Source organism: Anas platyrhynchos, chromosome 1 (genome assembly GCF_047663525.1).
Source record: "Anas platyrhynchos isolate ZD024472 breed Pekin duck chromosome 1, IASCAAS_PekinDuck_T2T, whole genome shotgun sequence".
Classification (NCBI taxonomy): domain Eukaryota; kingdom Metazoa; phylum Chordata; class Aves; order Anseriformes; family Anatidae; genus Anas; species Anas platyrhynchos.
The window spans coordinates 755,982-779,990 of record NC_092587.1 but is presented as its reverse complement, the minus strand read 5'-3'; the positions used below and the strand labels follow the sequence as shown (position 1 = coordinate 779,990).

The 24,009-nt window shown below is 69.1% G+C and overlaps 4 protein-coding genes across 6 annotated transcripts; 2 read left to right on the top strand and 2 right to left on the bottom strand.

Moving 5' to 3' along the window:
* The first annotated feature begins 2,197 nt into the window (after positions 1-2,197).
* On the top strand, positions 2,198-5,615 carry MIOX (myo-inositol oxygenase). The gene is made up of 10 exons (XM_038188046.2): positions 2,198-2,286; positions 3,865-3,927; positions 4,046-4,126; positions 4,240-4,402; positions 4,477-4,544; positions 4,636-4,745; positions 4,841-4,908; positions 5,037-5,086; positions 5,182-5,294; positions 5,382-5,615. The coding sequence occupies exons 1-10, from the start codon at positions 2,269-2,271 to the stop codon at positions 5,488-5,490; spliced, it is 843 nt and encodes a 280-aa protein (XP_038043974.2). The 5' UTR covers positions 2,198-2,268; the 3' UTR covers positions 5,491-5,615.
* A 143-nt stretch (positions 5,616-5,758) lies between these two features.
* On the bottom strand, positions 5,759-13,039 carry LMF2 (lipase maturation factor 2). Its single transcript, XM_038188020.2, is given in 15 exon segments — positions 5,759-6,371; positions 6,374-6,539; positions 6,613-6,721; positions 6,934-7,045; positions 7,132-7,300; positions 7,505-7,687; positions 7,816-7,912; positions 8,081-8,186; positions 8,294-8,428; positions 8,725-8,863; positions 8,954-9,132; positions 9,311-9,507; positions 9,639-9,667; positions 12,556-12,809; positions 12,899-13,039. Coding segments are annotated over 15 exon segments (2,142 nt in total). The 5' UTR covers positions 12,996-13,039; the 3' UTR covers positions 5,759-6,201.
* On the top strand, positions 13,031-21,352 carry NCAPH2 (non-SMC condensin II complex subunit H2). Of its 3 annotated transcripts, none has more exons than XM_072036265.1 (21): positions 13,031-13,223; positions 14,550-14,732; positions 15,076-15,177; positions 15,565-15,620; positions 16,862-16,937; positions 17,408-17,479; positions 17,609-17,688; positions 17,935-18,086; positions 18,428-18,523; positions 18,750-18,850; positions 18,953-19,024; positions 19,191-19,254; positions 19,334-19,441; positions 19,843-19,896; positions 19,996-20,066; positions 20,149-20,248; positions 20,335-20,400; positions 20,521-20,594; positions 20,696-20,797; positions 20,875-21,024; positions 21,107-21,352. In XM_072036265.1, the coding sequence occupies exons 2-21, from the start codon at positions 14,625-14,627 to the stop codon at positions 21,242-21,244; spliced, it is 1,842 nt and encodes a 613-aa protein (XP_071892366.1). In that variant the 5' UTR covers positions 13,031-13,223; positions 14,550-14,624; the 3' UTR covers positions 21,245-21,352. The 3 variants fall into 3 exon arrangements, with proteins under 3 accessions (XP_071892366.1, XP_071892400.1, XP_038043953.2); XM_072036299.1 differs by having other exon boundaries at positions 14,523-14,732; positions 20,542-20,594; XM_038188025.2 differs by having other exon boundaries at positions 14,523-14,732.
* On the bottom strand, positions 21,344-23,091 carry SCO2 (synthesis of cytochrome C oxidase 2). Its single transcript, XM_038188049.2, has 2 exons — positions 23,011-23,091; positions 21,344-22,321 (listed from the first exon to the last, which is right to left on the bottom strand). The coding sequence occupies exon 2, from the start codon at positions 22,312-22,314 to the stop codon at positions 21,493-21,495; it is 822 nt and encodes a 273-aa protein (XP_038043977.2). The 5' UTR covers positions 22,315-22,321; positions 23,011-23,091; the 3' UTR covers positions 21,344-21,492.
* Between the last annotated feature and the right edge of the window lie 918 nt (positions 23,092-24,009).

Sequence of the window (24,009 nt, the reverse complement as noted above, 5' to 3'; positions counted from 1 at the left end):
GGGCACGGGCAGGGGGTCCCTGCTGTCCCCAAGGCAGGGAGGGGCTGGGGCTGGGGACACGCAGGGACCACAGGAGCAGAGTGGGGGGGGGTCCCTTCCCAGCCCGGCTGCCCCCAGCGCCCTTCTCCTGGCGGGGGTCCCAGGTTGGGCTCAGTGCCCTGGGTCCCTTCCCAAGGCTGAGGGCAGGGAGCCTGCGGGGGTCCCGTCCTCCCCGGGGAGGAGGCTGCCCCATTCCCCTAAGGCCCTGTCCTCCTTGTCCCCGCCTGAGACCCCCCCCCAATACTGCTCATAGCCCCGAAATGGGGCTGGGACCAGCTGCTGGTGGGCTCCAGGGCATGGTGAGAAGTTCTCCTGTCCCTGCCCCATCCTGACCCCAGTCCTGCCCTGCCCTGTCCCCATTCCCCTCCCAGCTCCTGCCCCCCCCCCCAGCCCTGGTGCCACCCCAGGGTGGTGCTGAGGCTCTGGGGACAGACCCCGTGCCCCCAGAGCACGGTTGGGAAGGGCCCCGTGGTCTGTGGGGACCAGGATTTGGGGGGGGGGGGGGCACAGACACGAGGGGACCCCAAGTTTCCCAGGCACCCCACACCGTGATGGGGACGTGCAGCCCCTGCCTGGGGCCATGCCTGCCCCCCCCCCCCCCCCAGCTCGTGTCCCCCCCGTGAGCAGGGTGCTGGGGGACCCAGGGCCACCCCTGGCCAAATCCCGGGGGCAGAGGGACCCCAACCTGCTGGCAATGGGGCCCAGCTGGGGGGGGGGACATGGGATGGATCCAGCCCTCCGTGGAGAGGGTGGGGGGCACGGCGTGACTGCACCCCTTCCTCCTGCCTGCCCCGTCCCCACCACCATGGGCACCCTCACCCAATGCCACCCCCATCGGCCCCATCCCTTGCATGAGCCCCCCCCGTACCCCTGGGTGCAGCCCCCCCCCCCCGTGCCAGCAGTGCCTTCATCTGTCCCCACAGCCCCCTGCATCCCCAGGAGCACCCAGTGCCCCCCCCGAGCACCAGGGGGTGGGGGGGCACCCACGGGTTTTGGCACCCCAAACCACGGGGCTGGGTGGGAGCGAGACCTCAGCCCCTGGCTGGGAGCCTAGCCCGGGAAATCTGGGGTGAAACTTCACGATTTTGGCCAAGCTGCGCGTGCCAGGGCTGGGCCCGTGGCCAGCTGAGCCAAGAGGCTGCAGCCACCACATCACTGCCCCTGGGACCCGCGGGGACCGGGACGACCCCTGCCCGGCCCCAGTGCCCCCCAGTATCCCCCAGTGCCCCCCAGTGCCCCCCAGTGCCCCCCACCCCACTGCAGGCAGGAGGCGTCGTGGCCCCGGCACTCGGGGGCACGCCGGGCACTTGCCCCCCCTGCGTATTCCAAAACCCGTGGGGTTTGGGCAGAATAAAGTGAGATTTCCCAACGGGGGGGAGCGAGCGATCGCTGTCCTGTCATGATATGTCGCGACGTGTCACGACGGGTCGGGTCGGGTCATGACAGAGCCCTGCACGAGTGGCTGCTTGGGGGCACTGCCCCGGGCAGCACCAGGCTCCCCCCCCCCATCCCGTCTGCCTGCCCACCCCTCCGCCTGTCCGTCTGTCCCACTGCCCCCCTCCTGCCCCCCCCAGCCCCCCTCACCCGCCCCCTTGCTGCCCCCCCCAGCCCCATGGGATGTGGGGTCCGCCCCCACGCCCTCCCCCCAGATGCTGCCCCACGGCCCCATCCCATTCCTGGGGGATGCGCTGGGTGCCCCAGCCCCTGTGGGACCCCCCCCCCATTTCCTCCTCCCCGCCCCCAGAGCCCCCATCTCCCATCCCCACTGGGGGGGGCAGCAGTAGGGCCGGGGCTGTCCCACGGAGACCCTTCCCCAGCATTAGGGTCTCTGCAGCCGGTGTCACTGGGACTCCCCCATGTTTGCCACGGCTGCAGCCCCCACCCCAGTGCCCCCCCAGCCGTGTGCCCCCCCCGTGACACCCCCGTGCCCCATGCCCCGGAGCAGAGCAGCCACGACCCCGCTGCCCATGGGGCTGCCGGCAGCTGGGGGTCCCCAGCCGGGTCTGGGGGCTCCTCCACTTGGGGGGGTGCAGCCTGGGTCACCCCAGCCCGGGGGCTGGGCCAGGACCCCCCCAGCACCCCCCTGCCCTGGGGAGCAGCGGCGGCGGCACGGGCTCAAACATTAACCGGGGGCCGGTTAACTGGTGACCGATTGCCCCCGCGCCCAGGGATAAAGCCGGGGGTCCCAGCGGCCGCCCCGTGCGCCCTCTGCCCCTCGCCACGGCCAGCATGAGGCCCCCCCGGGTGGTGAGTACCCCCCCCTCGGGGCCAGCCCTGCTCCTCCTGTGCCATGCGTCGGGGGCAGGAACACCCCTGCAGCCCCCTCCCCACGACCCCCCTGTGCCGTGGGGCACAGCCCCATGGATGTTGCCCCCCCCCATGGGGTCTGGTGCTCAGGGAACCCCCCCACAGCTTGGTGTGATGTGGGGCCCAGCAGAGCTTGGCCGTGGGGTGGCAGGGGGGGCAGGAGACCCCCCAGGACCCTCCAATGTCCCCCCAGCCCCATGTGGGACCCAGCCCCACGTGGATCTGATCCCCACAGGGACCCATTCCCCGGGGGGGTCCCATCCTCGTGGGGTTCCCACCTCCACAGGAGTCCCGGCCCCCGAGTGGACCCAAACCCCCGTGGATCCCACCCTGAGGAGGATCCCAGCCCCAGGGGGGTCCCAGCCCCAGGGGGGGCTGATCCCACAGGGTCCCACCCCATGGCACACTGACCCCACACACTGCTTTATGGGGACTCAGGGCAGTGCTTCTGGGCTCCCCCCCTCTCAGAACAGGGCCGGTGCCCCCCCTGTGCCCTGCTTTGCTCCCTGGGGACGCAGGAGACACGGCCCCGTGCACCGGGCTGGCCGGGTGGCACGGACTTTGTGCCCCGTGGGGACACGGCCTGGGCACCCCGGGGGGCTGCAGCCCCCTGTGTGGGGCGGCCGTGGGATGGGGATGGGGCAAAGGAGCAGTGGGGCAGTGCTGTGTGGTGCCTGGTGCTGTGCAGTGCAGTGCAGTGCCGTGCAGTGCTGAGCAGTGTGGTGCAATGCTGCGTAGTGTTGTGCCTTGCAGTGGTGTGCAAAAAGTAATGCTGCACAGTGCAGTGCTGTGCAGAGCCATGCAGTGCTGTGCAGTGCGAAGCAATGCTGCACAGTGCAGTGCTGTGCAGGGCCGTGCAGTGCAGAGCAATGCTGCACAGTGCTGTGCTGTGCAATGCTGCACTGTGCAGTGCAACACTGTGCAGTGCCTTGCAGTACTGTGCAGTGCAGTGCTGCACAGTGCTGTGCTGTGCGGTGCCTTGCAGTGCTGTGCAGTGCTGTGCAGTGCAGCAGTGCTGTGCAATGCTGTGCAGTGCAGTGCCATGCAGCACAGTGCAGTGCCACGCAGCACAGCACCACGCAGCACAGCACCACGCAGCACACTGCAGTGCCGTGCAGCACCGAGCAGCACAGCACTGCAGCATGCAGCACACTGCAGTGCCATGCAGATCAGCACCATGCAGCACAGCACCACCCTGTGCAGCCACATGCCGTGCAGTGCAGCGCCCCCACCACTGCACTTTGCTGTGCAGTGCAGTGCCATGCAACACAGTGCCATGCAGCACAGCACAGCACAGCACCATGCAGCACAGCACTGCTCTGTGCAGCCTCATGCAGCGCAGTGCAGTGCCCCCAACACTGCACTTCACTGTGCAGTGCCCCCAGGGCTTCCCTTTGGAGCTCGTGTGGTCCCCACACCCTGCAGGGAACCTTTTGTCCCTGAGCCTTTTGTCTCTGTCCCCACGGCCGTGGGCTGGGTGTGGGATCGGGCCCCGCTGACCCTGCCCCATGTCCCCAGGACGCCGACCCCTCCGAGGAGCCGCAGCCCGGCAAGGCCAAGTCCGAGTACCGCAACTACACGGTGAGCCACCGGCACCGCGGGGCTGGCCCTGCCGCCCTCGGGGGGCAGCGGGACGGGGCAGCCCCCCCCCAGCCCACCCCACGGGGCCGGGCCCCCCGAGCCTGACGCTGCGCCGCAGGAGGGGAAGCTGCTGGACCGCGTCTATGGCACCTACCTGCTGATGCACACCCACCAGACCGTCGACTTCGTCCGCAGGAAGGTGCGCGCCCCCCCTCTGGGTGCCCAACCCCGCTGGCACCGTGGTCCTGGGGGTCCTGGGGGAGGGTCCCGGGGGTCCCCAGGCCGGCGCTCACCGCCCCGGTGCGCCCCCAGAGCGCCCAGTACGGGGGCTGCTCCCTGCGCAGGATGAGCGTGATGGAGGCGCTGGAGCTGCTGGACCAACTGGTGGACGAGTCCGACCCCGACGTCGACTTCCCCAACTCCTTCCACGCCTACCAGACCGCCGAGGGCATCCGTCGCGCCCACCCCGACAAAGGTAGGGCCGGGACAGGGGGGGTGAACCCTGGGGGTGCCACCGGGGGTGTCACCAACAGCCCCGCTCGCCCCCAGACTGGTTCCACCTCGTGGGGCTGCTGCACGACCTGGGCAAGGTCCTGGCGCTGTTTGGGGAGCCCCAGGTGAGTGGGGTGACAGGGGGGGTTTTGGGGAGGGGGGGCAACGCCTGGCACCGCCATGGGCCCCCCCGGGACACTTGTGGCCGCCCCGCAGTGGGCCGTGGTGGGGGACACCTTCCCCGTGGGCTGCAAGGTGCAGAGCTCGGTGGTCTTCAGCGACTCCACCTTCCACCAGAACCCCGACAGCAGGGACCCCCGCTACAGGTGAGCGCAGCCCCTGCCCCTCTGTGTGTGGGGGGTCTCAGGGGGGGGGCCCAGCCCCATGGCACAGCCCCGAGCCCAGACCCCTGCCCCCCCAGCACGGAGTGCGGGATGTACCAGCCCCACTGCGGCCTGGAGAACGTGCTCATGTCCTGGGGACACGACGGTGAGCTGCAGCCTGGGGACCCCTTTTGGGGTGGGGGGGCGCAGGGGCTCTGCCCCCATCTCCCCCCATGTGCAGAGCAGTGGGGCCGGGGGCTGCCCGCCCCCCCCAGCCGCCCGCTGTCCCCGCAGAGTACATGTACAGAGTGATGAAGTTCAACAACTTCGCCCTGCCCAAGGAGGTGAGGGCTGGGGGTGCAGGGTGGGGGGCCGGGCACCCACAGCCCCCCCCTATATCACGGCCCTGTCCCCACCTCCCCCCCCTCAACCCCCCCAGGCCTTCTACATGGTTCGCTTCCACTCCTTCTACCCCTGGCACGCGCACGGGGACTACGGGCACCTCTGCAGCGAGGAGGACCTGCGCATGCTGCCCTGGGTCAAGGAGCTCAAGTGCGTGGTTGAGGAGCTGGGGGGGGGGGCTGGGACATTGTGCTCCCCCCCCCCGGTTTGGCTCTGACCCCCTGCTCGCCCCCACAGCAAGTTCGACCTCTACACCAAGCAGGAGGAGCTGCCCGCGGTGCAGGAGCTGCGGGGGTACTACCAGTCCCTCATCGACAAGTACTGCCCGGGGCAGCTCTGCTGGTGAGCTGGGACCCCCCCCCGGCGCAGCCCCGGCCCCCCCCCCGGCACACAGCACTGCTCTCGCCCCCCCTGCTTGCCCCACGCCCTGCCCCAGGGCCCCAGGACACCAATAAACCTGCTTGGCACGCAGCGCGGAGCTGGACGCAGCCAGGGCACGGGGCTGGGGAAAGCCCCCTGGATGGGGAGGGGGGGGGCAGCGGGACCGAGTGGGGCCAGCACAGCCCCCATTTCCCCCCCCCTCACCTTTCTGGGGTGAAGGAGAAGCCTGGGGCTGGAATGTCAAAGGCTTTATTTAGAAAATCGTAGCAAACCCCTGTGCGAGGGGAAGCGCGGTGCGGTCAGACCCCCCCCCGGCACGGGGCAGCGGGGGCCAGGGCCCCTTGTGGGCACACGAGGCCGCGATGCAGCTGCCCCCCCAGCACCACCCCTGCCCCACAGGATGGCCGAGGAGGGGGGACAGAGGGGCAGCCCCCGCTGGGGGGCACGGGGAGGCCGCCCCCATCCGCACCGCTCCGTGAAGGCACTGGCAGGGAGAGCAGCGCGCTCACCCCAGGGTGGGGGCCGTGATGGCAGGGGGGGGCCGTGCCCCACCAGGACCCCCCCACGGGGACAGAGGCAGCGTCGGGCGGCCGGGGGGCGCAGAGGGGGGGGGCCCGGAGCCAGCGGCATCAGCCAGTGCCTGGAAGATGGGTCCTGGTGGCGCCCGGCGCTGCTGCTACTTCTTCCTCTTGGTGCCGCGGGGACCCTCGCCATCGGCCGCCCCCCGGGCTCGGCCCTCGCCCCTCTCCTCCCTCTCCTCCTTCCTCCTCACCTGCCCGTTCTTCTCGCCGCCCCCTCGGTCCACCGGGTCCCCCCGCTTGGGCCCTTTGTGGCGGGCAGGGGGTGCCCCCCCCGGGGCCGGCGGCCGAGGGCGCGCAGCAGCGCGGCGCTGGCGGCGCCGAGGTACAGGGACCACAGCACCACCGGGCCCGAGAATGGGAGGCTGAGGCGCCGGATGGACTCCAGCAGCCAGGGCAGGAAGGTGGTCGCCGGGCGCTTGGGGGGCGCCTTGTCCTGGGGGGGGCACGGGGAGGGTGAGAGCCACCCCACAAACGGGGCTCAGCGGGGTTTGGGGTCAGGGTCCTACCTTCAGCCCGTGCTGCGCGAGGAGGCTCTCCAGCGTGGGGTCACCCAGAGACACGGTGGGGAAGAACTCCTGGACGTGCTGCCGCCGCCACCACCGCGTAGCCCCCTCCCTGCGGGGCAGGGGATCAGTGCCTGGGGGGGGCAGGACCCCCCCCGCAGCCCCACGGCCCCCTGGAGCTGCGCTCGGGGTCCCGGTGAGCCCCCCACCCTCAGGGCTTGCCCCCGCGGCTGCCCAAGGACACGGCGCCCGCACGTCGGTGCGGGGTCACCCCCGTGGTGGGGAGCAGGGGGGGCATTTTGGGGGTGCCCCCACCCATCTCACCCGGTCTCGGCGCTGCCGGTGAACCAGTACTTGTAGAGCTGGGCACGGATGTAGGTGGGGGGCTGCGCGCTGAACGGGTACTTGGCCTCATCCAGCTGCACCAAGCGGATCACTGCGGGGGCGCAGCGTTACGGGGGCTGCCCCAGCCCCAGCCCCAGCCCCTGCCCCCCCTCCCGGCCCCCCCCCAGCCCCGCTCACCGTCCTTCTTGCCCTGCAGCAGGCGGTACACGAAGCTGGCAAACCAGGGGCTGCTGCTGTGGTGCCCCAGGGCTGCGAACCACATCTGCCAGTCCAGCCGGGGCTGGTGCGGGGCCACCAGTGGTGGGGCCGCGCTGACGTTGCCCGGCTTGTACATGAACTCGATCTCCTGCAGGCAGGGCGGGGGGGTCAGGTCCAGCCCACAGCTCCCCTACGCTCCCCCCCATCACCTCCAGGGGCCGTGGGATGAACGAAGCCCCCCCAGCCCACGGGGACGGCCGGGTGCCCCAGCAGCGCCAAGGCAGCGGGGTTGGGATGCCCGGGGCTGGCTCCTCGGCCCCATCCCAGCCCTGGGGGCGAGGTGGGGGCTCACCGTCCAGGTCTGCTTGTCGTAGCTGCCCTCCAGCACCACCTCGGGCCGCCCCCCGACGCCCGTCATCCTGCGGAAGAGCCCGTAGGAGTTCACCACCTGGAAGCGCTCCACGGCGTTGAACATGTGGTGGATGCCGGGCCACAGCTTGCCGTTGGACTCGTAGTCGATGTAGGTGAAGGGCACCTGGGCAGCGCAATGGGGGGGGGGCTGCAGGAGGCACGGGCAGAGCCCCCCTGCCCCGCTGCTGCCTGCCTGCAGCCCCCAGCCCCAGCCAGAGGAGCGGGGACCACCCCCGTGCCCCCCGAGCTCACCAAGCTGACGGCGAACACCCCCACGGCGGCCGTGGCGAAGACGCCCCACTGCAGCAGAGCCCACAGCTTCCAGAAGCAGCCACGGACACTGATGCACCTGTGGGGGGTGGGACGGGGGGCTCAGACCCACACGGCCCCCCCAGGCTGCGTGTGCACGGCGTGGGGATGGGGACCCGGGTGAGCCCCTCCGCAGCCCGGTTGGGAATTGCACCTCGGGGCGCAGGACCCCCGGCACGTGGCGCAGCAGGAGCCCCCCGGCACTCACCGGTACAGGGCGCAGAGGATCTCCCAGGACAGCGAGAGGAAGCCCACCCCGACCAGCGGCAGCGTCACCGTCCGCAGCCACTGCGTGAACTCGTGGTAGGTGAAGGCTGGGGCAGGGGGACAGTGCGGGGTCAGGGCTGGCGGCGGCACCCGTGGGAGGGGATGGGGACAGGGACAGGGATGGGGACGGCCACCCGGTGGGGCCGGGACCTACCCACTTTGGATTCCAGCACCTTTTTCTCCCAGTCGATCTCCAGCCCGAAGTGCTGCACGCTCCAGTAGAGCAGCAGGGCGTAGGCAGCCAGCTCCAGCAGGGTGGAGAGGAAGGCGAGGAGGCTGGGGGGCCAGGCTGAGGGCGGGGGGGGCAGCTCAGCGCCGGGCCCTGACCCACGGGGCGCAGCAAACCACGAGCCCAGCCCCACGAGCCCACGTACAGGGGGGCAGGGGGTGTTCCCAGAGCACGGCCCCACACCGCAGCCCCACGCTGAGCCCCAACCTGAGCACCCCGGGGGCGGCCGCTCACTCAGCACCAACCCGGGGCAGCCACAACGGCACCGAGAGCTGTCCCCCCCCCGTCCCACCCCCCACCCCACGCACTGCAGAGGGCACCGCGCCCCCAAAGGGGCCGTGAGCCCCCCAACTCACAGCTGGGGTGCTTCTTCTTGCTGCGCCCCAGCCAGGACGCCACGTGCTCCTCATCCAGCAGGGAGAAGGCCAGCACGATGGTGAGCGCGTTGAAGAAGTTGTAGTTGCCCGTGAGGATGATGAGGACCTGCAGCAGGACCTGGGGGGGGCAGAGGCAGGGCTGGGGGGCGTCACGGCACCGAGCAGCCTGCAGGCAGCCCCCCCGCAGCCGTCCCAACGCCCCCCGCACCTGGCAGTAGAAGGCGAAGAGGCGGAGGCGGCGGATGGGGGCGAAGAAGAGCGGCGGGACGGCGATCTCGATCACGTAGGTGGCCACCACGCTGAGCTTCTGGAACCACACGGGCAGCTGGTGGGCGAACCAGGCGGCCGGCGTGGGGATGCACTGCGTCTCGTAGTGGTAGGTGAGAGCTGGGGGGGGGGCACCAGGGGGTCAGCGGCGTGCCCGGGGGGCAGGGGAGCAGCTCGGGGTGGGCAGCACCGTGCCGGGGGCGCTGAGCGCGGTGCGTTTGCACGGAGCTGCCCAGAGCCCCACGGCTGCACATGGGGCAAAACCCGGGGCTGGGGGCTGTGCCTGCCCCCCCCTCACCTGTGAGCCCCCACCAGGTGGGGCAGCGGCTGGTCAGCTTCACCACGCCGGAGGCGAACATGAGGCGGAAGAGCAGCCAGCGCACCAGCCAGAAGGTGACCCCGTCGTGGGGCCGCCACGCCGCCGAGCGCCACCTGAAGAGGCGCAGGGGGGCCACCAGCACCCCCAGGAAGCCGGCTTCCAGCAGGAGGCTGTCCCTAAGGGCACGCCACAGTCCCACACTCACACCCCGGGGCCATGTCCCTGAGGTGACAGGGATGGGAGGCGCGGAGCCCCCCGGGAGGGCCCTGCGGGGTCTGCAGGGTGGGCGTGCGGGCGGCTGACTTACCACTGGAAGTAGAGGAAGACCTGTCCCACCTGCGGGGAGAGCGAGCGGTGAGCGGGGCGGGGGGCTCTGCACTGCGGGGTGTAGCCCCCCGGGGCCCTGCCCCACTCCCTGTCTGCATGGAGCCCCCCCGAGCCGTGCCAAACCCGGGGCGCGTGGCATCGCCTTGGCACAACGCGGGGCTGCGGTGCCACGGAGGCAGCCCCAGGGCGCGAGGTGGAGGAGGGAAGACGGAGGAGGAGGAGGACGCGGTGCCAGGAACCACAGCCCAGCAGCGGCTCCAGGCGGGAGCTGAGCTCCAGGCACGGCCACGTGGCCGGCGGGAGCAACGGGGCAGCCGCAGCGGGACGGGGACGGGGACGGGGACGGGGACGGGGATGGGGACGGGGACGGGGATGGCACGGGGCTGAGCCCGGCTGCACGGGGCTGCTCCTGGCACAGCCCCTGGCTGAGCCCCGCTTGCAGGCAGAGCAGAGGGGAGGAGGAGGAGGAAGAGGAGGAGGAGGAGGAGGGCGAGGATTTTTCTGCAGATCACCGTAAAAGGGAAGGACGAGGGCCTGGCACGCAGGGCTGGGTGGAGGCTGCTCCGGCAGCCGGCACGGCTCCTGCTGCTGCCTCTCCTGGGGCAGGAACCGAACCAGGCTCCTGTCCTGCCCCCGGGGGACACGGCACGGACAGGGGCACCCGGGGACAGGGACACCCCGGGACAGGGGCACCCCGGGGACAGGGGCAGCCGCACGTTTTGGGGTTGGTGCAGCGCCACGTGGCCTCCCCAGCCCTGCCAGGGGGGGGTCCTGGTGAGCTGCTCCCTGCTGGGTTTCCCCGAATTGGGAGGGAAGAGGAACCGAGAGCCCTGCCGCAGCTGTGCGGACACGCACACAGACAGGGGCACGCACAGCTGGCACACACACAGCTCACACACACAGACAGGCACATGCACACCCAGCTCACACCCAGCTCACACACACAGGCACATGCACACCCAGCTCACAGATGCACACCCAGCTCACACACACACCGAGCTCGCACACCTCACACTCATAATCACACACACCCAGCCTGCACACCCAGCTCGCACACACACACATGCACAGCTCACACCCAGCTCACACACAAGCACACACACAAGCACACGCTCACAATCACAGCCATGCACCCAGCTGACACACACACAATCACAGCCAGCTCACAGACACCGCTCACACTCACACACAGCACACGTGCACCCAGCTCACAGCCCCCCAGCTCAGCCATGCACACCCAGCTCTCACACACTCAGTCACACACACTGACCCAGCTCTTACACACACACACGTGCACACACTCACAATCACACACACACCCGGCTCACACATGCACAGCTCACCCATGCACGGAGCTCACAGCCCCCCAGCTCAGCCATGCACACCCACCTTGCACACTCAGCTCTCACACACTCCCAGTCACACACTGACCCATCTCACACACACAATCACACTCCCCCCCACCCAGCTCCCCCTCCCCGCAAAACCCCAAGCCGCAGCCACGCAGCGCCTGGTGCTGGGATCCCAGGGCAGGCTCCTTGTGCTGGTGCCTAGTCCCAGTCCCAGCCCCGGCCCCGGCCCTGGCCCCAATCTCGGTCCTGGTCCCAGCCCCAGTCCCGGTTCCAGCTCTGGTCCCAGCCCCAATGCCAATCTTCATTCTGGTCCCATTCCCATCCCCATCCTATCCCATCCCCATCCCACCCCCATCCCCACCCTACCTCATCCCATTCCCATCCCCATCCCATCCCCTTCCCACCCCATCCCCATCCCGTTCCATCCCATCCCCATTCCCATCCTGTTCCCACCCCCATCCCATCCCATCCCATCCCATCCCATCCCATCCCATCCCATCCCATCCCATCCCATCCCCATCCCCATTTCAATCCCAATCCCGCTCCCACTCCCAATCCCCATCCCCACCCCATCCCTTCCCCATCCCAATCCCAATTCCAAATCCTGTCCCCATCCCATCCCCACTCCACCTCACCCCAATCCCAATCCCAATCCCCATCCCATCCCCATCCCCATCCCCATCCCATCCCCACCCCCATCCTGTCCTGTCCCATCCCCATCCCATCCCAATCTCCATCCCAATCCCAACCCCAATCCCATCCCACCCCATCCCAATTCCAATCCCCATCCCAACCCCAATCCCAATCCCAGTCCCAATCCCAATCCCAATCCCATCCCAACCCCATCCCATCCCCATCCCAATCCCAACCCCAATCCCAATTTCAATCCCACCCCATCCCCACCCCATCCCAATCCCAATCCCAATCCCAACCCCAATCCCATCCCACCCCATCCCAACCTCAATCCCAATCCCCATCCCCATCCCATCCCCACCCCATCCCCACCCCCATCCCCACCCCATCCCCATCCCCATCCCATCCCCACCCCCATCCTGTCCCATCCCATCCCCATCCCAATCCCAACCCCAATCCCAGTCCCAATTTCAATCCCAACCCCAATCCCATCCCACCCCATCCCAATCCCAATTTCAATCCCCTCTCATCCCCACCCCATCCCAATCCCAGTCCCAATCCCAACCCCAATCCCATCCCAACCCCATCCCATCCCCATCCCAATCCCCATCCCAACCCCAATCCCAATTTCAATCCCACCCCATCCCCACCCCATCCCAATCCCAATCCCAATCCCAATCCCATCCCACCGCATCCCAATCCCAATCCCAATTTTAATCCCCTCCCATCCCCACCCTATCCCAATCCCATCCCAATCCCAATCCCAATCCCAATCCCAATCCCAATCCCAATCCCCACCCCATCCCCAATCCCCCCCCCACCATTACCTGGTACAGCGACAGGTACGCCACATGCATGGTCCCCATCCCCATCCCCACCCCATCCCCAATCCCACCCCAATCCCCCCATTACCTGGTACAGTGACAGGTATGCCAGATGCATGGCGGCGAGCAGGAGGCAGCCCCTGAGCGCGGCGCTGAGCAGGGCGCCGATGGCGGCGGCGGCCCCCAGCAGGCAGAGCAGCTCCGCGCCGCGCTCCGCCGCCAGCCCCGCGCGGGGGCTGAGCCACAGCAGGGTGGGCTCGGCCCCCAGCAGCTCCCGCAGCCCCCGCCCGCCCGGCCGCAGCGCCCGCCGCACCGGCAGGATCCCGTCATGGCCGTACAGCCCTGAGGGGGGGGGGGACACCACAACGGGGACGGGTCAGGGAGGCACGGGATGAACGGGATGGGGGGTGGGGGGGTGGGGGGGGCCGTACCGGGCAGCTGCAGGTAGAGAGAGACGAAGGCGGCGAGGTAGGCGGCGGCCAGCCCGGCCAGGAACAGCTCCCGCGGCCGGTGAGGCGGCTCCGCCATGGTGGGGCCGGGACGGGCCGGGACGGGAGGAGCGGGGCCGGGGCCGGGCGGGGCGCGGATGGCGGCGGGGCCGTGACGGAAGCGCCCCGCGACCGGGGCCTGCAGCGGGCGGGAAGCGCCAAATGGCGGCGGGGACGAAACGGCGCTGAGAGGGGAGGGGGAGGCACCGAGTGGCACCGGGACGGGACCGGGATCGGAACCGGGACCGGGACGGAGCGGAGAGGAGCGGTGAGCGGCTGCGGGCCTGCCCAGCGGAGCCGGGACCCGGTTCCCGATCCCGGTCCCCGGTCCCCGGTCCCGGTCCCCGGTTCCCAGTTCCCGGTCCCGGTCCCCAGCCCCGGTTCCCAGTCCCGGTTCCCGATCCCAGCCCCGGTCCCTGATCCCAGCCCCGGTTCCCAATCCCAATCCCAATCCCAGTCCCGGTCCCGGTCCCGGTCCCCGATCCTGTCCCCGGTTCCCAATCCCAGCCCCAGTTCCCGATCCCAGCCCCGGTTCCTGGTCCCTGTCCCGGACCCCATCCCAGGTCCCGGTCCCCATCCCGGTTCCTGATCCCAGTCTCGGTTCCCGATCCCGGTCCCCAGTCCTGGTCCCGGTTCCTGTCCCCGGCCCCAGTCCGCAGCCCCCGTTCCCAATCCCGGTTCCCAATCCCAGCCCTGGTTCCCGATCCCAATCCCGGTCCTGGTCCCCAGTCCTGGTCCTGGTCCCCAACCCCGGTTCCCGATCCCAGTCCCGGTTCCCGATCCCAGTCCCGGTTCCTGATCCCAGTCCCGGACCCCACCCCAGCCCCTGTTCCCAATCCCAGCCCCAGTTCCTGATCCCAGTCTCGGTTCCTGGTCCCCACCCCGGGTCCCGGTCCCCTGCCCCTGTCCCCATCCCCAGGCCCCCATTCCCAGTCCCCTGCCCCGGGTCCCGGTTCTGGTTCCTGGTCCCCAGCCCCAGTCCCTGGTCCCCATCCCTGGTCCCACCCCCAGTTCCTGATCCCTGCTCCAGTTCCCAGTCCCCTGCCCTGGTCCCCCCGTTCCCCGGTTCCCCGTTCCCAGTCCCCAGCTCTGGTTCCCAGTCCCAGTCCCTGCTCCAGTCCCGGCCCCACTCCCCAGTTTGGGTCCCGGTCCCAGTCCCCGGTCCCAGCTGGTGCCCCCCGGCCGTTCCCTGGTGCCCCCCACACCCTGTGCAGGCCACGGTGTGCCTCGGGCTGCTGGGCCCGGTGCCCATCCCAGTGCCCATCCCAGTGCTCAGCCCCCATCCCAGTATCCCAGTGCCCATCCCAGTGCCCATCCCAGTGCCCATCCCAGTGCTCAGCCCCCATCCCGGTGCCCATCCCAGTGCCCATCCCAGTGCTCAGCCCCCATCCCAGTGCCCATCCCGGTGCTCATCCCAGTGCTCAGCCCCCATCCCAGTATCCCAGTGCCCATCCCAGTGCCCATCCCAGTGCCCATCCCACACACCGGGGATCCCGAGGTAACCCGCATCCTTCCTTTCTTCCCCCGTTGGGCTCTGCCCCGTGCCCGCTGGACTCCTCACCCCCAGCTCTCACCTGGCTTGGTGTGACCGCAGCCCCCCGCTGCCACCGGACCCTGGGGGAGGCAGCCAGCCCCCCAGCAGCCTGAGCCCCGCCGCTGAGGAGCCACCATGGAGGACGTGGAGTCGCGCTTCCTGCACCTCCTGCAGCCCATCCGTGACCTCACCAAGAACTGGGAGGTGGACGTGGCCGCGCAGCTCGGGGAGTACCTGGAGGAGGTGAGGTGGGCGCGGGGGGCTCCTGCCCCTGCCCCACAGCGGGGCGGTGCCGTGCTCGCTGGGCTGTGCGGGGTGTGAGGTCCAGCACCGTGTCACAGCACCGTGTCACCGTGTCCCTTCTGCGTGCCCCCTGTTCTCAGGGCTGCGTTCCCCACAGTGCAGCCCCAGAGGATCTCCTGGTGCTGCAGGGACGAGGGGAAGGGGTTCCCTCTCTCCTCGTTACCTCCCCAGGGTGTCACATCATGCAAACTGCTGCAGTTCTGACTTTTTCCTTTTTTCCTTTTTACCCTTAAATCAGTCCGCAAACCAGCCCTTCATTTTCCTTCTCTTCTACGTTTTGCAGCTGGACCAGATCTCCATTTCCTTCGATGGCGGCAAAACCACCATGAACTTCATAGAGGCAGCTCTGGTGATCCAGGGCTCTGCCTGCATCTACAGCAGGAAGGTGAGCGCGCCGGGGGCACGGCCACGGCCTCGTCCCGGTCCTGGTCCCCCAGCTGGGGCTCCTGGGGCTGAGGCTCCCACGGGGGCTGCTTTGGGGAGCTGCCCTCGAGTTTGGGAGACTTGAATATAATAGGGATTCAGAAGGTTATTGATCTCCTAAACCCCATCCCTTTATGTGTTGGGATTGGCAGCCTGGGGAAAAAAAGCAAAAACCAACCTCTTTTCCCAAACCTGAATTCAAAATGGCTTGAATGGGAAAAAAATAATGAGATTGTCAAGAAACTGAACTCTGGCTGATAAGGGAAGGGCCGTGGTCATCCTGGCATCAGCTGGAGGGTTTTTCTGGGAGCTGCTTTCTCTGTCTCTGAGCCTGGCCCCTGTGTTGCAGGTGGAGTATCTCTACTCCCTGGTGTACCAGGCGCTCGACTTCATTTCCAATAAGAAGTAAGTAACAAGCCCCAGCTGCTGGGAGGTGACCCTTGTAGGGGCTGGGGTCTTTCCGCAGATCCCGTGGCTTTAGCACAACACACGGCCGTGTCCCCTCGCTGCATGGCCCCGCTGAGCTGCAGAGCTCCTGCCGTAGCCACGTGTGAGCCCTGCTGGCACAGGGACGGGGCCGTGACCTGTCCCACCTACAGGGAGAGCCCCCGGGGCTCTGCCCCCGCTCAGGGCCCTGCTGTGCTTTTCCTGAGCCCCCCTCCCTCTCGGCAATCCTTTATTTTAAAACCAAGGCAGCCGAAGGCAGCGGCAGCCCCAGGAGGCGTTCTCTGGGGGCGAGGATTTCTGCAGGCGGTTTGAGCGCCCCGCCGGGACTCGGTTCTGTCTCGGGGGCGTGGGGCCGAGCTCTTCCCCCGGAGCATTTCCAGCAGCACCGTGCTGGGGTTTTGTCACCCGGCTGTTGGGTAAGGAGGGGGCCGTGCCCTGCACCCCTCAGCACGCCCCTTGGCACACGACGTGCCCCCTGTGGCAGAGCCTCGTGATTTGTTTCCCCCCCGTGGCAGGGAGCAGGGCGCTGCCCTTGCAGTCGCAGTTCCCAAATTGTCTTGCACAAGTCGGCTCCTGCCAACCCGGCTCGAGTTCAGAACCTGGCTCCCACAAGGAGGGGTCAGCTTGCGACACCGTGCTGTGTTTCTGTGTGCCCTCGGGTGGATTTTGTAAAACCTGAGGGTTTTTGTGAGGTGCCTGGCACCAGAGGGGGCTGGGCTCGGGCAGCCCCTGCGGGAGCCGTGTCCTCTGGCTCAGCCAGCCCCAAACCTCATTGGGAGCCATCGGGAGGCTCTGCTGGGGCTGCAGCACCGTGAAGCTGCTGCAGGGGTTCCTGAACATCCCCCAAATTATCTCCACGCTGCGTTGCTGCCTTGCAGCGAAACCTTCTCCTCTTTCCAATTGAGCTCCTGAGCTGGGCGGGACGTTTTTGTTCAAGATAGGATTTGCTGGATGGACTCAGTCCTCTCTTCCCTCAGGTCCTGATTCCTTTGCAGCCCCCCAGCACCGGCAGGACCGTGGGGGTCAGGGAACGAGCTGATGCCGTGGCTGTCCGTGCCTGGGAGTCCTGCCTGGAGACACGGGACGCTGCGCCAGTAGCTGTGTGCGCCACGGCTGGGCTGGGGGAAGGCTGCTGCTGCTCTGCCCGAGCCTTTACCCGGTGCTGCCCAGCTCCTGACCGCGTTTCTGCTCCCTGACAGGCGGGAGAAGCAGCCCTGCTCCGTGGGGGAGGACGGCAGGGACGCCGACGCAACCTTCGGGACGGAGGAGGAGGAGGTGAGGGGACGGGGCGCTGTGCTCCCTGCTGCCTTCAGCCCCACGTCTGCCCCCTCCCGCCCCCAAGCAGGGGCTCCTTGGGAGGTTTTTTGGTCACGAAACTCCTGCGTGGCCTCCCAGGGAAGGGATTTGCTGCCTCGTAGCCCTGCTGGGAGAGCTTGTCCCCTGCACAGCACCTGGGGACCTGTCCTGTGCCTGAGCCTTCCTTCGGCTGGCACGGCTCAGGTCGGAAGGGACCCCAAAGGTTAAAGGGACCCCAAAGGCCACCTATTAAAGGGACCTTAAAGACCATCTGTTAAAGGGACCTTAAAGGCCAGCTCCTGTCCTGGCAGAGGCCCCAAACCCAGAGTTTTTCCCTCTGTTCGGTCCCGGCCGTGCAGCAGCAGCTCTGGGCCCCCACGGGGTGCCGTGGTGCAGCACGCCCGGCCCCGCTGCCAGCTGGTCACCACCACGGGCCTCTCTCTCTGCAGTTCCTCTCCCTGGACGACATCAAGGACAGCAGCCAGGGCAGCGTGGACATGAGGAGGGACCAGCAGCCCAGCGTAAGGGAACCTGCTGGTGGCCTTCTCGTCCCCTGGGGCTGCGAGGGGCAGCGCTGCCCATGCTGTGCCCGCGCAGCCCCCGTCCGGCCCCCAGCAGTGGCAGCCACGCTCCTGTTCTCGTCCCCGCAGGCTGTGAACATTGTTCCCCTGACCCCGATGTCTTTGGTGCCCCCGGAGGAGGCTGAGAAGAGGAACAACCCCCTGTTCAGGTGAGAGCCCACCTCACCGCCCCCCCGGTGTCCAACTGGGCCCCCAGCTCGTGCTGCAGTACGGCCGGGCTGTCCCCGTGCCATCGTGGGGGGAATGGCCCTGTCCCCGTTAAACCCGGGAGGCAGGGGGGAGGAGGAGGAGGAGGAGGAGGAGGAGGAGGAGGAGGAGGAGGAGGAGGAGGAGGAGGAATAATCCTGAGGGCTCCAGGAGCCTGCATGACGGGCCCGTTGTCCCCATGTCCCCAGCCACAAGGGCGAGGTGCTGGCCAGCCGCAAGGATTTCCGCATGAACACCTGCACCCCCCACGCCACCGGCGCCTTCATGCTGGAGCTGGGGGGGCTCCTGCCCACGGGCCTGCAGGACTGGCACCACGAGGGGAGCGTCGCTGGAGCCGCAGGTACGGGGCCGGGGTGAGGGGCTGCGTGGGGCAGGAGGCAGCACGGAGCGGGGCTGCCCCGCTGGGGGGCTTCGCTTGCCCTCTGCCTCGAGAGGCTGCGAGCTCTCGGCCCCGCTCCTGGGGGTGGAGGAGATGCGGCTCTGCCTCTCCTCTGCTGCCCTGTCTCTGTCAAAAACACCCGGACTGCCAGCACAGGGGGTGGTTACTGCTGAAAATTGGGCGTGGGGGAGACCTGGGGCTGAGCAAAGGCAGGGCCCAGCCTGGGGAGCTGCCCCTGCCCTGCCACCGTGGCCACTCTGCGTGTGGGGCCGCGGTGACCCCCAGCCTCTGTCACCTCCCAGGAGCCCGGTCCTCGGTCCTCGGTGGCGGCAGGGAGCCCCTGCACCTCGGCGCTGGTGCGACGCCCGTGCAGGCACTGAACTTCTCTGAGGATGGAGGTGAGGGGCTGGCGGTGGGGTCTGTCCGTCCGTCCCGCCCTGCGTGCCCGGGGGGCGCCGTGCTGCTCCCAGAGGTGCTCCCGTCCTCTGCGCACCCCCAGCCGGCCCGGGTGTTGTGATTTAAGGAGTAAAACTCCCCAGGGAAGCTCCCCCTCAGGCAGGGTGGAGAAGGGAGACCCCAGGAGAGGCCGTCCCAGCTCCTGGCTGCATCCTGCTGTCCCCGTAGGTGCTGCAGGGCCGGACGACAGCGGGGACGACTTGCCCATGGTCCCCGAGGACAACGTGGAAATGGCTGCGGCTGCCGATGAGCACATCGAGGCGCAGAGGGTAGGGCAGGCAGGGTGTGGGGGGGGCCCCACAGCTCCTGGCTCCTGCCCCGGAGCCCGGCTGCCCACGGCTCGCTGCTGCCTGACGCTTTGTGTCTGCCAGGGTGCGCCCCAAGCCAAGGGCTACGCGCTGCGGGAGCGAGCCCCTGCCCAGGACCCCCAGGAACACATCAAGGTGAGGGCCTGGAGATGAGCTGGGGGGGCAGCAGTGCTGCCTGGGTGCTGCGGGAAGCCCCCGGCTGTCCCTGCCCTCCCCACCCCGCTCTGTGCCGTGCTGGTGCCGGGGGATCCCCGCAGCTCCGCTGCCCCCGTCCCGGCTGAGGGCTCACTTCCTCCCCCAGATGCTGGACCCGTGGCAGAGCCTGGACCCCTTTGGGGACTCCGAAGACAAACCCTTCAAGAAAGGTGCCTGGGGAGGGGCCGGGACGCCTGCCTGCCCCCTGCCCCGGAGCTGCTTGTGTGGCTCACCCCCCTCTGCCTGCAGGGAGACCCTTCCTGGTGCCGCAGGGCCTGGACGACGTGGTCGGGAGCAAGCGGAAAAGGAAGGGGCCGAGGAAGCTGCAGGACTTCTTGAAGTGGTTCTCTGCCTCCTGTGAGTGTCACAGCTCTGCCACCTCCCACCCTGCTGCGGGTTCGGGGCAGGAGCTCTGATGGGGGGCCTGGTGCTGCCCCAGTGCTCCCCGTGTGCGCCCCAATTTGCCGGGTGGGGTGCGGGGTACAGCGGCTGCCCCTCAGCCCTCATAGGGCTTCGAGGAGGGAGGAGCAGGTGGCTTTTTTATTTTATTTTATTTATTTTTATTTGATGAGTTGGAAGGGACCCACAGGGATGGAGTCCAACTCCTGGCAGCACACAAATTTTGGGTCTAACCCAGAATTTTAGCCCAAGCAGGGCAGAGCTCTGCGCCCCACTGGGTGCTGCCCTGGTGGGGCCACCGGGCACCTGCTCAGGGGACACTGACAGGGACACGGGGACTCCCCTCCTGCTTCCCACAGACAGCGACGCTGCAGACGGCAGGAGAACGAAGAGGAAGGGGCCGACGTTCGCGGGTGAGTGGGGGGGTGTCAGGAGGGGGGGGCTGCAGGGGACCCCCACCCGTCGCTGTGGGGCCGTGGGGCGCTGAGGCCGTGCCCATGCGGTGCCTGCAGACCTGGAGGTGCTGTACTGGAAGCAGCTGAAGGAGCGGCTGGCGGCACAGAGGAAGCTGCAGAGCAGGGCGGTGAGCGGGGACGGGGCTGGGGGGCTCAGGGGGGGGGACTGGGGGTCTCGGGGGGGCGCTGGGCTCAGCGCTGCTCCCCCAGAGGCCGCCCTGGGTGCCGCCACTGGAGCGCGAGGAGGAGCCGGAGGCGCTGGAAGAGGAGCACGAGGATGACTTCAGGGGGGACGCTGAGGAAGGCCCAGGTATGAGTGGAGCCCCCCGGGGGGGGCACTGAGCATCCACAGGGCCTGGCAGCCGCGGTGCTGAGCCTGCCCCCCCCTGCCCGCAGAGGATTTTCTGGAGCAGGAGGACTTCCAGCTGCACGCCCTGGAGCCGGCGGTCGAGGGAGACGTGGGTGAGCTCTTGTGGGGGGCTGTGGGAGGGCTCCCCCCGCTCAGCAGCAGCCCGGGGGGGGGCTCCCCTTCCCCGCTCAGCACCGCGGGGGCTGGCACCACGCTGCCCCCCCCCCCCCCAGCACCACTTGGCCCTCTCCCAGGTCCCTGCGACTTGGACACGCTGAGCTACGAGGAGCTGGTGAGGAGGAACGTGGTAGGTGTCACACAGACAGCACCCATGGGCTCGGGGCACCCCCTGTCCCCGTGCTCCCCCCGTCCCCGTGCTCCCCCCATCCCCTTTTTCCCCCCCCCCAGGAGCTGTTCATCGCCAACTCGCAGCGCTACGTGCAGGAGACGGAGCTGTCGCAGCACATCCGCCAGTGGGAGGAGAAGATGGGGCCGCTGCTGCAGGAGCAGGCAGGTGGCGGGGTGGTGGGGGGCTGGAGGGGGGCTGGGGGGGCCGCCCTGACCCCCCCACCCCTTTTATCCCGCAGGAGGAACGGGCGGCCTTTGACATCCACAGCTACGGGGACCGGCTGGCCGCACGCTTCGGGCGCCTGGGCGAGTGGCAGCCCTTCCGCAGCCTGGTGGCGGGGCTGCCGGCCTTCGAGGTGTGCCGCTGCATGCTGGCCTCCCTGCAGCTGGTGAGTGGGGGTCTCGGGGACTGGGGAGGGGTCCGGGGGGGGGCTCAACGCAGCCCTCCCGACCCCCTGCCCCTCTCCGCAGGCCAACGACTACACGGTGGAGGTGGCGCAGGACCCGGGGCTGGAGGAGGCGGTGGACACCATGCGGCTGCGGCTGCTGCGGCAGGGGCAGGCTCGGGAGCGCTTCCAAAACTACCGCGCCTCCGTGCTCTGCGACTGAACCCCCCCAGGTCCCGTACAGCCCCCCCGGGTCCCGTACAGCACCCCCTTGTGTACAGCTCCCCCCGCAGTACCCCCTTTTTCAGCAATAAACGCCCAGTTTCCAAACCGCCTGCCTTGTTGTGCCACCCCCAGCCCATCCCCAGCATCACCCGGCTCCGGCACAGCCCCATGGGGTTGGGGAGGGTCCCGTCCCCATGGGGTCCACACCGGGGGGGGGTCCACTCACCACCCCCTCCCCATTGTCACTCAGTCAGGGAGCGGCTCGTAGGTCTGCATGTGGCGCCGCACGCTGTCGGCGATTTGGGCGGGGGTCTTCCCGCGGCCGTAGTAGTCGAGGAAGAGCCCGTCGGGACCCAGCAGGTAGATGACCACCGTGTGGTCCACGATGTAGTCCCCGTCCTCGTCCTTGGGGCCGGCGCGGGCGTAGACGCGGTAGGCGCCGCCGGCCGCCCGCACCTGCTCGGGGCTGCCGGTCAGCCCCAGCAGCCGGGGGTGGAAATCGCGCACGTAGCGCGCCACGGCCGCCACGTCGTCGCGCTCGGGGTCCACGGTGACGAAGAGGGGCTGCAGGGGGGGCAGCGCCGCGTCGGCCTCCAGCAGCTCCACCGCCCGGCTCAGCTTCTCCAGCTCGTCGGGGCAGACGTCGGGGCAGTGCGTGAAGCCGAAGTAGAGCAGCACCCACTGCCCAAGGAAATCCGCCTTGCGCCGCGGCCGCCCGGTGTGGTCCAGCAGCTGGAAGTCGCCCTGGCCCAGCGCCAGCTCCCGCAGCTCCCGCGCCCGCCGCCGCCGCCGCTCCTGCTCCCGCTGCGCGCGGAGGTGCAGCCAGGCCCCCGCCGCCGCCCCCCCCAGCACCGCCACCACCGCCAGGCGCTGCCACAGAGGCAGCGGGGGACGGCCCCCCCCTCCTGGGGGTGATGACGATGATGATGATGAGGAGGATGATGATGATGAAGATGGAGACCCCCGGGACCCCCACGGCCCTCGGGAGGGGGTGGGGGCCGCAGGGGGGGCCCGGAGCAGGGCCCGGCAGCAGCGCAGGCAGCGTGCAGGGAGCAGGGACTGGGCCATGGCGGGGCTGGGGGCAAAGGGGGGGGGGCACACGGTGAGCACTGAGACCCCGGTGCCCCCTGACCCCCTCCCAGTGCCCCCTGATCCCCCCCCGGTGCCCTCTGACCCCCAGTGCCCCCTGACCCCGTCAGAGCCCTTTGACCCCCTGTGCACCCTGACCCCCCCCAGTGCCCCCTGACCCCCCAAATACCCCCTGACCCCCTTAGTGCCCTTTGACCCCCGGTGCCCCCTGAGCCCCCCGGTGCCCCCTGACCCCCCCCAGTGCCCTTTGACCCCAGTGCCCCCTGACCCCCCCAAATGCCTCCTGACCCCCCGGTGTCCTCTGATCCCCGGTGCCCCCTGACCCCCTCAGTGCCCTTTGACCCCCGGCGCCTCCTGACCCCCCAGTGCCTCCTGACCCCCCCGGTGCCCCCTGCCCCCTCAGTGCCCTTTCATCCCCGCCGCCCCCCGCCCCTCCGGTGCCCCCCGCCCCCCCCGCAGCACTGACCCCTGGTGCCCTTTGACCCCTCGGTGCCCCCTGACCCCCCCAGAGCCCTTTGACCCCCGGTGCCCCCTACCCCTCCCGGTACCCCCTGCCCCCCCCGGTACCCCCTGCCCCCCCGGTACCCCCCCGGTGCCCCCCGGCCCCTCCCTGCTCCCGCACCCTTTGCCCCCTTTGCCCCCCCCCACCCCCCCCCAGCCCCCTCCGCCCCCCACCTGGTCCCGTTGCCGCACACCGGAAGTGCCCCGCAGGGAGGGGGGGGCGGGGCGGCCGCGCGCGCACGCGCAGTGCCCGCGGGGGGGCAGCAGGAACGCCAGGGGGCGCCGCTGAGCGCGGCTGGCGGGGGGGGGGGCACCCACGTGACCCTGCAGTGCTCCACGTGACCCCTGTGCTCCACGTGACCGCGGCGCTGCCCGCGGGGGGGGGCCTCGGGGCGGCCCGGGGGGGGAGGGGAAGGGGGGGGGGGGCACCGGGACGGGCACAGCGCGGGGCACACCTGGGGACACTGCCGGGGGCACGCCTGGCACACCCAGTGTCACACCCATCACACCCGGTGTCACCCCCAGTGTCACCCCTGGCACCCCCCGTCACGCCGTTGCACACCCAGTGTCACACCCGGTGTCACACCCCGTGTCACACTGCCCTGTCACACCATTGCACACCCAAAGTCACACCTGGTGTCACGCCTGGCACACCCATCACACCTGGTGGCACACCCATCACAGCCCATGTCACACCCAGTGTCACACCGGCTGTCACATCCTGTGTCACACCCATCACTCCCATCATACCCGATTTCACACCCTGTGTCACACCCAGTGTCACACTTGGTGTCATGTGCCATGTCACACTCAGTGCCACACCCGTCACACCTGGTTTCACACCCGGTGTCACACTCAGTGCCACACCCATTGTAACACCCATCACACCCATCACTCCCAGTATCACACCTGGTGTCACAGCTGGTGTCACACCTGTCACACCCATCACACCCCATGTCACACCACCCTGGCACACCCAGTGTCACACCTGGTGTCACGTGCCATGTCACACACAGTATCACACCCGGTGTCACACTGCCCTGTCACACCCGGTGTCACACCTGTCACATCCATCACAGCTGGTGGCACACCCATCACAACCCGTGTCAGACCTGGTGTCACACCAGGTGTCACATCCCGTGTCACACCCGTCACACCTGGTTTCACACCCAG

Bases quoted from the DNA above. Each gene is read 5' to 3' on its own strand.
- MIOX (XM_038188046.2), top strand. The intron at 4,545-4,635 runs GTGAGTGGGGTG...GCCGCCCCGCAG, and splicing joins CGCTGTTTGGGGAGCCCCAG to TGGGCCGTGGTGGGGGACAC. The intron at 5,295-5,381 runs GTGCGTGGTTGA...TCGCCCCCACAG, and splicing joins CCCTGGGTCAAGGAGCTCAA to CAAGTTCGACCTCTACACCA.
- NCAPH2 (XM_072036265.1), top strand. From the start codon at position 14,625: ATGGAGGACGTGGAGTCGCGCTTCCTGCACCTCCTGCAGCCCATCCGT. The intron at 15,178-15,564 runs GTGAGCGCGCCG...CCTGTGTTGCAG, and splicing joins CCTGCATCTACAGCAGGAAG to GTGGAGTATCTCTACTCCCT. The intron at 20,249-20,334 runs GTATGAGTGGAG...CCCTGCCCGCAG, and splicing joins GGACGCTGAGGAAGGCCCAG to AGGATTTTCTGGAGCAGGAG.
- SCO2 (XM_038188049.2), bottom strand. From the start codon at position 22,314: ATGGCCCAGTCCCTGCTCCCTGCACGCTGCCTGCGCTGCTGCCGGGCC.